The sequence below is a fragment of the Sardina pilchardus genome, chromosome 3, assembly GCF_963854185.1.
Source record: "Sardina pilchardus chromosome 3, fSarPil1.1, whole genome shotgun sequence".
Taxonomy (NCBI): Eukaryota; Metazoa; Chordata; class Actinopteri; order Clupeiformes; family Clupeidae; genus Sardina; species Sardina pilchardus.
Window position 1 is genome coordinate 27,777,081 of NC_084996.1, and position 12,006 is coordinate 27,789,086.

At 42.1% G+C, this 12,006-nt stretch overlaps 1 protein-coding gene across 1 annotated transcript; it reads left to right on the forward strand.

Annotated features, from left to right (window-relative positions):
- The first annotated feature begins 6,640 nt into the window (after positions 1-6,640).
- Positions 6,641-10,860, forward strand: LOC134075964 (transmembrane protein 114). Its single transcript, XM_062530990.1, has 3 exons — positions 6,641-6,716; positions 7,112-7,249; positions 10,484-10,860. Exons 1-3 carry the CDS (start codon positions 6,641-6,643, stop codon positions 10,732-10,734), a joined length of 465 nt encoding a protein of 154 aa, XP_062386974.1. The 3' UTR covers positions 10,735-10,860.
- Positions 10,861-12,006: the final 1,146 nt, after the last annotated feature.

Here is a 12,006-nt window from a genome sequence, read left to right on the forward strand (position 1 = left end):
GGACTGTACGGTAGTCTAGAATGGTTTTTAATGCGCAATCAATCTAGTATTCCAATCAGCTGCTGTCAATGGATAGCTTTCCTCAAATATTTCTTGAATACTTCTTGCTATGCCGGAATTTTGAGTGAGCACAAGAAGGAAAGTACAGCCTAATTACACGGCTTCTCGTTGACATTTGGTAGCTATCAATATAAGAAACTTCTAAAAGGAAAATAAATGATGAAGGTGACAATGCCAAGGAGGAAAGGATGTGAAGGATTTATTTCCGTCATACAAGCACAGAGTGATGAAAATGTCTCTTGCCATAAAGTGACTGATCACTTGTTTCTTCTGAAGCATAACCACATAAATGTCAGGTAATGCAGAGTGATGAGCTGCAGCAGTGTGTGTGTGTGTGTGTGTGTGTGTGTGTGTGTGTCTGTGTATATATACAGTACAGACCAAAAGTTTGGACACACCTTCTCATTCAATGAGTTTCCTTTCTTTTCATGACTATTGACATTGTAGACCTACAATGAAGGCATCAAAACTATGAATTAACACATGTGGGAATATGTACTTAAGTGTAAAACAACTGAAAATATGCCTTATATTCTAGTTTCTTCAAAGTAGCCACCTTTGCTCTGATTACTGCTTTGCACACACTCTGCATTCTCTTGATGAGCTTCAAGAGGTAGTCACCTGAAATGGTTTTCACTTCACATGTGTGCCCTGTCAGGTTTAATAAGTGGGATTTCTTGCCTCATAAATGGGGTTGGGAATCAGTTGTGTTGTGCAGAAGTCAGGGGTGATACACAGCTGATAGTCCTACAGAATAGTGGCCATCATTACTTTAAGAAATGAAGGTCAGTCAGTCAGAACAATTGGGAAAACTTTGAAAGTGTCCCCAAGTGCAGTCGCAAAAACCATCAAGCGCTACAATGAAACTGGCCGTCCCAGGAAAGGAAGACCAAGAGTCACCTCTGCTGCGGAGGATAAGTTCATCCGAGTCACCAGCCTCAGAAATCGCACCCCTGCATTTATTTGCCAGAAACCACCAAAACCGCCAAAAAGACGATGTTATATAAATAATGAAAACGAACGACAAACTCTGAAATAAACTCAGAAATGAGATGTTATCATCATTAAGACAACAGTGGCATACAAAAAAATGCTGATTGTAGCTTACAGCAGCTGGTTATAGGTTAACTTTATAACGTTATGACCGGCCATCCGGCGTCTTCGGCCCCTCGGCTGCGCGCGCATCTAGTTTTGTTAGTAAACGGGAAATCTGTGTACCCTTGCCCTTGGACCAGTCACCTAATACCCTAGCTGTTCCCGAGGCAACGCAGAGATGACTGCCCACTACCTGGATGTGTTTGCACGCTCACTGCCCCTTGTGTGCTTGTGTTTACTACCAACAGATGGGTTACATGCAGAGTACTGTATCCATTCTGTTGTGTAAGAAAGTCTGAATTCTAGAGTACATTCACACTCTACATAAGCTGACCAAAGGTTTTTAGCCTGGATTTGAAGGCAGAAATGGAGGGAGCAGATCTAATATCCAGGGTGTGCTGGTTCCAGACATGAAGCAGCAACAGCAGAGGCTCTATCAGCCCTCTGTTTGAGCTGTGAGTGCAGTACAAGCAGAAGCCCTTTGTTCGAAGATCTAAGGGACCTTTGGACTGAGTAGGGCTGTACAAGGTCGGTGATATAGGCTGGGGCCAGCCCATTTAGTGCCTTAAAAACAAATAGTAACACTGTGTGTGTGTGTGTGTGTGTGTGTGTCAGTGTGTCTGGCCACAGACACACAATTTATCCCCATGCAGCAGATCTATTTTTTAATCATATCTGATCCATTTATTTTACTATCTGTACAATATGTTTCGCAATTGCGATTAGTTCTAGACAGGCCTAATTTTAAGAAATAAAATCTGCATTTGGTCTTTTTTCCAGATGTAACTGATCACGTACTGTAGTGGATGATAAATAACTTAGACTAGACTAGACTTAGACTTGTGTAAACCATTTTCTTCCCAATCTTTCAATTCCCTCTTAGAAAGAGTGTGTGGCCTTAAACATCTCCTGTGTCCAATACATCTGCAAAAGCCCTCAGTGTCTCCTCTGCACACATGGTTGGACAGACAAGAAACTAATAGGCGGTGAAGCAGGCATGCTCAACTCCCAAAAGCGCAATGACTTTGGGTGTGAGTTATAAGGACTATCAAGATAATGTGAAAAATTGCTTGCCTACCACATTGATTTTGGGCTGATGATGGCTTAGGCAGAAACACGTTTGTGTTAGTAGACATGGTCCAATAAAATACAAGCATTATAAGAAAAAGCTTGGGAGTGCATTTTCTCTTCAATTTATGTTGCCAAGCAGAAACTAATCAACCTGCTATCAGCTATCTTCCCCGGCGGCATCCCCTGCCACCCGACGATCGAAGACTTCTCTCTATTCAAATGTATAGTGCAAAGGAGGTGATCTTTGATAATGAACGCCTGCACTGCTGCAGCTGAGAATGAGGAGAGTGCTTTTTACTGACACCAAGTCACCTCTTACTGTCATTCAAGCGAGGCCGCCATCTCCAGTAAATAGGAGCTTATTAAAAATGTATGCTATTGCAATGGCACACAATTAGACTTTCAGCACACTGCCTCCCAGTCCTAATTGGCTTGATGAAATGACTAATGTGCAGAAACAGAGCCTCAGGTGGATTACTGTATGTGCAGCTAGGTAGCCTGATAGAGTCAAGCCTTATTTTGAGTGGGTTTTTAAGTTGACCAATTAAAAACATACCGCAGAGAGGATGAAGTATGACTGCCGCTCAGTCCTCCAAATTCTCTCTGCAAAAACACGCTAAACCTCCACCAAGCAAGAAATAACCCCCTAGAACAAGGCGGTGATACGGATCACGGATCCAAAAAGAATTAATTACAGTGCATGCAAATGAATGCATGAATCTGTTCTTCCTGGGCATCTTCTTCTTCTTCTTCTTCTTCTTCTTATTCTCCTAACCAGGTCCTATTCAGCTTCAACCGTTTAACGTAGAAACTTGGTTCAAACTTTGTTACGTAGGTCTTGAAAATAAGACTAAATAAGAAGTCTATGTATATTTCAGTTCTGTAAACTTGATACTTTTTGAAATATTAGCAAAATATTTTTCCCCATTGACTTTTCATAGACCTCTGAAGCTGCTCTGTTTGCCCATATAAGGAGATCCGGGAGTTAATTGAAGCCAACTGCCCATATATGGCAAGCTTTTTTGTGGGCGAACTTCAGAGGTCTATCGCACTGCACTGCTGATTAAGCTGATTTGCACCTGTGTCAAGAGCCAGCTGCTCAAGGCCCTATCAAGTTTAATTGACAGCCAGTTAAATTGAACCTGCATTATCAGCTCTCTCTGTCTACCCATTCACTCATACACACACACACACACACACCTGACTGCAGCACTTCATATATACCACACTTCTCCATGCACTCCACAACATTCTCACCTTAACCTAACTCTCCCATTTCACTGCATCACTAGCTGCGTTTCCATTACCCATTAAATTGCGCAAATTAAGAGTTGCGAAAAGAAATGTGCTTAATGGAAACACACACATTTCGAAAAAACTCACATGTTTCGATAAAAAGTTTTTGCGCTCGGGTGAGGTGGTATTTCGAGCGTATCGAAATTTGTATATTTCGCAAAACTGCAATGGAAACACTTTTTTCGCATCTGACGAGTCACGTGATCCAACAACCGGATGTTAGGAGGAACGAAACCGACGAAGAAGACTGCCGACAGGAAGTGGCACCGGGAGAATAATGTAAAACAATATTTTTTTTTTCATTAAAAGTGGCTCGTGTCATTCTAAAATGTTGAATCCACAGCTGTGAACTTGCCGACAACACTTTCTCAAAAACGCTGCATAGGCTACGCAACCGCTCAACTAGTTTTGTTTACCCATAGCAACAACGTTGCTATGCTTTGCTGGTTTAACGTGATGAGAACGGTGCTGAAAGAAATCTAGATTCTAGTTTTAGAAACTAATCAACTGGGCTGATCTACGAAATATTCCACTGACATGGCTGTGACATGATTTAAGCATAGGCCTACTACAACAAACTCCTGTGAAATATGTCATTTTTAATTTTATGTTTCTGCCCCACCAAAACGTAGGCCTCCTCCGCTGATGGCTTATAGCCTAATGACTGATAATCAGCGTGCCGTGGTGGCAATTTGAATGCATTTAGTGTAGGCTAAATCCCTATGGCTAAATCTGGGTAATGTTGATAACCACCATGTCTCCTAATGACTTACAGCACGCGAGAATACACGAGATTTTAATTTAGTTAGCCGAATGTAATGGAAACACCGCAATTGCGAAAATTGTGATATTCGACATTAAGACAATATCGACAAAGTTTTTGCGCATATTTGTAATGGAAACGCAGCTATAGAAAGCCATGCTCCTTACATCCACTCACACACACACACACGCACGCACGCACACTCACACGCACTCACACTCAGAGGTGGAAAAGTCAAGCTTCAGAGAGTAAAAGTCCAATCACGTATTGGTTCTATCTGTGCACTTAAACACAGGTGATCTCACCAATTAGCTGCTCTGCCTGGTTGAAGAGTTACTACTGAGAATCAGCTGGTTGGTTGGACTTTTCCACCTCTGCCCCTAAGCCACATACATACAACACACTGCCCCCCCCCCCTTCCCTCACCTTCCTCTGTCCACAACTGTTTGTAAATTTAAGTTTGTTTCACATTTTATCTTATGTCTTGCTTTTGCATGCACTGGTAATTTCCTCGAAATTACGTTTTCTAGTTATTATTATTACCTCCGCCAAGGAGGTATGTTTTCATCGGGGACTGGAGTTTGTCTGTTTGTTTGTTTGTTTGTCTGTCTGTCTGTTTGTTAGCAATATAGCTCAAAAAGTAATTGATGGATTTCGCTGCAAATGTCAGGCATGACCCAAGGAAGAAACGATTACATTTTGGGAGTGATCCGTAATTCCATCGTGATTCCGGAGCCGTTTATGTGTTTTGCTTAGTGGTGTAATGGCATGATATGGCCACATGGTGGCAATCTGAATAGTTTAGGTTCAAATGTATGACCTAGGAAGAACAATACAGGCAGAGGTCTGCACTCTCTGAGTGCTTTTCTAGATAATTATTTTTTTCCTTAGGTCATTTCAGACCTTCCTTGAAAAATCATCGAAATCCATCCATAACTTCTTGAGTTATCTTGAACAGACAAACAGACAAACAAACAGACAGACAGACAAACAAACAAATAAACCATGACGAAAACATAACCTCCTTGGCGGAGGTAATTACGCTCGTCAATCTGTCCCCATCTTCTCTTGCAACATTTGCGTATGTAAATCAGTGTGTGCATGTGTGTTTGAATTTGTGTATGTGTGAGTGTGAGCTGTGTGAGTGTGTGAGTGTGCATGTGTACTGCGTGTGTGTTTATGTACTGTAAGTGTGCGTGTGTGTGAGTAAGCATGTGTACTGTGTGTGTGTGTGTGTGTGTGTTTGTGTATCTTTATGTGTGTGTGTTTGTGTGTGTGTGCATGCATACAGTATGTGTGTGTGCGTATGTTTATGTTTGTTCATATGTGTGTATGTGTGTGTGTGTAGCCTACATGCGTGTGTGAGTGTGTGTAGAAATGTAATAAGCACTGGCAACTCTTCGCTCAACTCCACCATCTACAGGCTGATCAGTGTCACTAGGAAGTGTAATGTACTCAAATGTACATTAAACCAGTCACTTACTTTCAATTAAGTGGTGCTTAATTAGTTAGGTTTGCCATCTTGTTTGACCTTGTATGACAGCTAGGACTAACAGGAGGAAGGCTACCTTTACCTTTGAGGCTATAGGCCTTTTGAACTTAAATATGCCCCCAGCCCCCTCCTCCCTCTCCTGGGACTAACCCCCCCTACACACACACACACACACATTTGATTACTTTTATTTGGACCCAGAAGACAAGCAAATGATACAAGATCCAAACACTGTGGGAAAAGTCAATGACACACACACACACACACACACACACCTGTCTGTCTTGTTCTCCTTTGTCATGTCGTGTATGTCTTATATGTTGTGTTATGTCTTATATGTCACTATGCCTGTATTTTGCCCCTCGGGGATAAATGATGAATTTTAAGGTGTCAGCCCTTAATCTACATTTAAGGTGTCAAGTCAGGGGTTCCCTTTATTTGTTGTGATTAAGGGGGTAACGAAGAACAATGTAAGCATGTTCATTTTATTTTAAGGTGTTACAGTAATTCAGGGATTCCTTGAGGGGGGAAATCGAAAAAGTAAGGGGTAAATTCAGTAGGCTTTTCTTCTTAATAAACCTTAAACTATGCACCATTCTACTTAAAAACTACTAGAAGGGTTTATAAGGTTAAAAGTAAGGCATTTATAAGTGGTGAAATTAAGGGGTTTTGTGAACAGCTATTAACAAATATCACCAAACCATCGGTCCAAACGAACGAGTCCGGACCAAATGGTCTAGTTAGGATGAAACTAAGCTACAGTAAGATGGAACTTAGGTGGAACTTGTGTAATCAGGTACAGTGGCTGCAGGACTACAGTGTGAATGGAGAACAGCTCATGCTCTTGCTAGTACAAATGGCAAATGAATAGCCCACCGCACCGGACCCCCAAACAGGAGGGCATGGCGGCCACAGTTTTCTGTGAATATCTCGAGAACCGTAAGACCGTAGGACCTTGGCAATATATCATTATCTCACAATGAAAACAATGAGGAAAACCTTGAGGTGAAGGAAAACATTTAATTTGTTAATTTATCATTGTGATAAATTAGCTCCCTCCACATTTATTGGTAAACATTGTAATATGCTAAAATCACCATTTGGCATGTCATGTAAGCTGTGATGTTAAGATTGATAGAAAAATAGTAATACAGTTTGAGTGCAGACAAGCTAAAGTTCTCGTGTTATAGAAGGCCTGGTGTGAAGAAAGCAGTGGTGATAACAACGGGAATTGAAAAGATCTGCTCTCTTTCTCTCTCTCCCCTCCCCTCCTCTATTTCTCTCTGTCTCCCCCCTCTCTCTTTCTCTCTGTCTCTCTCTCTCTCTTCCTGCAGAGCTGCGCTGCACGTACCTGGTGCTGCTGCCTCTGAGTGTTATCATCATGGTGGTAAGCGGCGTGCTCGGGATCGTCAACCTGTTGGGGCGGGTAAAATGGCTCCTGGTGGTGACCGGGATCCTACTGATGTTTGGCGGTAAGCTTTCATCACCTCCCACACCACCAATCCATCTCCTCCCCATGGACAGAACTAAGAGCAGTAGATAAAACAGAGTGGCGACGCTCCCATAGGGCTGCTCTTTTTCCAGGCTATTTCCTCGTTATGAGACTTTTGGAACTATTTACAGTCAATCTCTTGGTCAGTCTATGAGTTAATTGATTACACCTTCCAGCATCCAGAAGTACATCCCACCCTCCTGCGATTCAGCCATTCAGCGAAGTTTTTTTTGGAACTTTTGATCGCGTGGCGGCGACATCAAAACGTGTCGCAACTCTCTCTCTCTATGGCTCTGGATCTAACGGCTCCACAGATCTAATTGAGCTGGTGTTCGAAAATAAATCAAAACATCAGATAGAGGTCAGTGACAGGACCCCAGTGCAGCAATTCATCTCTTCCCTTTATCTCGGTCCTGCATTAGGGACTGTCACGCTCTGATTTAAAAGCAAGAGCTGATGGGAATAATTCAATGACAATTATTCTTGTTTTCTGTTGTTGACGGAGCCCTAGTTCACATTTGCATTGAAAGAGCATTTTCTCTCCCTTCCCACCCAGTGAAATGCAAATGAGTTTGTCCCTACCTGACCACCTGGTAAACCCTCCACTCACAAAGAATTTACCTTGCTGCAATGTAGTTATATGTTATGAAATGTGAATGTTTTCATGTTTGGTATCATTTTACTAGTCTCAGTACAAGGATTGTAATTATTTAAGTGTACGGCCTCACAGACCATAGGTCCATTTTACCCTCTCTGCTCGTAACGGAATAAAGCCTTGAAAGTCCTTGAAGTTTGCCAGTTTACTAATATACCAAGCGATATTAACATTTAATAATGTGTTAAGCCCTATTATTATGTAGTACTAGGCCTGAAATAGTCATATGTGTATGTGTATTCAATGGGGCTAGTCCATGGGCTAGTAGAGGTTAACCTGTACCACCCCACTACTGAACTTAAAGGGATATTCCGCCATTTTTGGAAATACGCTCATTTTCCACCTCCCCTCGAGCAAAACAATCGATATTTACCTTGTTCCCGTTCATCCAGCCATTCTGTGAGTCTGGCGATACAACTTTTAGCTTCAGCCTAGCATAGATCATTGAATCGGATTAGACCATTAGCTTCTCGCCTGCTAGCTTCATGTTTAAAAGTGACTAAGATTTCTGGTAATTTTCCCATTTAAAACGTGTCTCCTCTCAAGTTAGAAAGTGCAATAAGACCAACTGAAAATGAAACCTGGCGTTTTTCTAGGCTGATTTGACATGGAACTACACTCTCATCTGGCGTAATAATCAAGGCAACTTGCAAACTACTGGCACTACTGCTTGTTGTCTATGGGGACTATTTTCAGATGCTGCGTACGATATCACTGCGCCTATGGTACGTTTGCAATTTGCCTTGATTATTACGCCAGATGAGAGTGTAGTTCAAATGCCACCAAGTCAGGAAGGAAATAATGCCACCACACTCCCACCATCCAGCCAGAAGACTACTTTCAAGAACTCTCAAGGAATACATTGACATTTTCAAATTTTTGAAGAACATAGACACCTCTTAATATTGCACATCAAATAGACGTCGAAACAAACCAGGGCGGTGGGAAACTGAGGCTGTCCATGTGTGGTTTTGCCCTTTCTACCACAAAGTATGCACTGTTATCCAGAGCTGGAAATGCTATATTTGGAGAGTGAAATTGTATTGAGCAGACACTTAAGTACATTTCGAAAAACATGTACTTTAATTTCCCAAAAGAGGATGGAGGTATGAGAAGCATATTAAAAGTTGATACTGTATAAGAAAGACAGAAAAACAAATTCCCAAAGATCCCCAAGCCAATATCTTAATTTCCACTTAAACTCGAAAAACGAAACCAAAGTTAATACAAGAGCAGATAATGAGTGGAACCTCAAAGACAAAACCCAAGAAGAACATGGACAAGTCAAGTAAGGACGCTAATCAGCCCAGAAGATGTCAGGGTTTTATAAATATTAATACATAGATCATGGTGGGAAGTTACACCACTGAGGGACCAAAACATAACAAAAAAGCCTTCTTATGCTGCAGTGAGCTGGAAATGGAACGTACAGTAAAGGTCCATTAAGGAGCAAATAGGCCTTAAAAAGTGGACTTCAGGCACATAGGTGCTGTTAACCTGATTATTGCTAATAAAAGCAAGAAAGGATTAATGGTTTGATCTCAAAGGGGCTAATGGTGCAATGGTTAGGGAACTTCCAAACTGGGCTTCCAAACAGAAGCCAGATTGAACAAACAAACTAAATAAATAAAGTGAGCTGTCAGTGGAAGCCAGTGATGGTCAACAGCAGAGTCCAACTTCTCTTTTGGCTATTTGCATTTTGCTGATGACCTTATCCACCGTGACCAATTACAGGAACAATTTCCTTGGAGCAACTCTGGCCTTCTCTCCCTCAGAGACACAAAAGTGGCAGCCGGGAATCGAACCCCAAAACCTTTACTTCAACTTGGCAGCCCAGATCCCTGAACACCAATGTTACACCACCATTATCCCTAATGGCTAAAGCCTACCTTACACTGACAAGATTTGGGAAAGATTCTTGAGAGATTGTAGTCTTTTAACTATAATGTCCCTCATTCAAGCTTTACTAAAAAAAGACTACAGTATCTTTCAAGAATCTCAAATCTTGTCAGTGTAAGGTAGGCTTAAGTTGAAAAGCAGTTGAGTCTTCGTACTTTTCTCCTGCGTGTATATCAGAGCACTTTTGCTTTTGAACAATCACTGCACTTTCAAGGCCTATAAGGAGACTCATTCTTCATTTGTCATGAAGGGGAAACAGTGCAAGGAAATGAGTCAGAGTAAATAACATTGTTTCTTTGTCTGAAAAAGTGTCTAAACAATGCACTGCTCTGCCTCTCATATGCTTTTTCGTCTCACAAACATGAAGCAAAACACAAACTCTCCAACTCTTCGCCTCCCTACAGCTCATTAGGCGTTCATTCTTTCTTTGTCTGACAACGTGTCTTCACCAAAAATGTCTCTCTCTCTTTGTCATCCTTTTACATCCCACAACCAAACATGAAACAAAACACTCTCCTACTTGAACCATTTTTTTTCACTCTGCCTTTATCCTTTTTCATCTCACAGAAAAAAAAAACATGAAATAAAAAAAACCTCTCCTAATCAAAAACTATTTTTTTTGTAACTCTTTCTTTGTCTGCGTCCATGTTTGTGTTGCAGCCCTGGTGACCATGTGCGGCGTGTGCGTCTACGTGGCCTACTGCGCCGCCATCTACAGGCAGGCGACGGCCATCCTCCTGTCTGCCGGCAAGTCCCTCGAGGACGTCGTTGACGTCCGCTTCGGCTGGTCTCTGGCCCTGGCTTGCGTGTCTCTGGTGGGCGAAGCCCTCACCGGTGCCGCCTTTCTGGTCACTGCCTGGAGGCTGAGCCACCAAAGGACGAGAGAGGACCAGGGCATCGAAATCAAATAACAGCCAATCAAATCAAAGATGGCGCGCCATCATCTGAACATCCGATTCGACCAAATGGCTCCTGACTGTCTGGAGAAGCCAGATACGGACCTCAGCCTTAAAGGCAACCCCCAAGGACAGCAAACTAGAGACTCCATTATGTGGCATTTCAGCAAGGTGCACGCAAACTAAGCACTGGATGACACAAATACTGTACATTTCTGATTCTGACCTTCTTCAGGAGAAGAGAGTCATAGCTCTTGGTCAAAAGATAGCAACTCCGGCGTCATAGCTCTTGGGCATTTCATGTATCTGTTAGTGCATCTCCAAGGGGGCGGCAGAGATTAATGATGTGAGTGTTGGGAGACGTGTAATCGCACCACTGCTGGGCCCTGACACCTCTCTGGCATACACAGCTGTCTGTGTCCTTACACAAAACACACACATTCTGGTGTGACACTTACACAGACACAGGAATACAAACGCAGACACACACACACTTGCACAGACTCAGGCACATCATACGCATACTCATACATTCACACATGCACTCAAACACACATATGTACATACATATGCATTCAATTCAATGACGATACATTCACACCTTTCAAATATGTAATATTCGTGACATCAGATCTTGTGTTCCATATGATAAATTCACATTAAGTGCTGTCTTGGTTGCTTTGTGGTTCGCTTCTCTCACAGAATATTCTAAAAGTACCCTGAAATGTACTTTGTGTTCAAGTCCCATTAGTGTGGTACAAAAACAACAGATTGTCCTATTTCTGGAATGTTAATTACAGTTTAACAAGATGAGTGCCTTTTGAATTAAAGAGATCTACCAAATGGACCAGGAGTTTTGAACGGGCTACATGCACAAGGCTCTCAGTGCGCTCGTGTGTTTTTTTCTGGTCGACGTCAAATGTGTTGTAACGACATCTTCTGTTATATTCTGCTGCTAACATCATCACTCCGACACTGAATATATTGTTTGCCAAATAATAAATTTTTTACACACACATAAATCCTTCTTTAGTGTAATACGCTGATTCGCTAGGTGCAACATCCAACCGGGTAAACACAAATTACATTAACATTGGGGCAGGTTCAAGCACACCTGGTTCCACCGGGCTTCCAAACAGAACAGGAGCACCCTTCAAAGGAAATTAAAAAGAAGCAGATCATACATAACTAGAAAAGTACTCAGAGAGCGCAGACCTGCGCCAAATGATAACATAACCGCCTCCTGGATCCAGGCGGTGTTACGGATCACTCCCGAAATGTAATGGT

Bases quoted from the DNA above. Each gene is read 5' to 3' on its own strand.
- LOC134075964 (XM_062530990.1), top strand. From the start codon at position 6,641: ATGAATAGCCCACCGCACCGGACCCCCAAACAGGAGGGCATGGCGGCC. The intron at 6,717-7,111 runs GTAAGACCGTAG...CTCTTCCTGCAG, and splicing joins CTGTGAATATCTCGAGAACC to AGCTGCGCTGCACGTACCTG. The intron at 7,250-10,483 runs GTAAGCTTTCAT...TTTGTGTTGCAG, and splicing joins GATCCTACTGATGTTTGGCG to CCCTGGTGACCATGTGCGGC.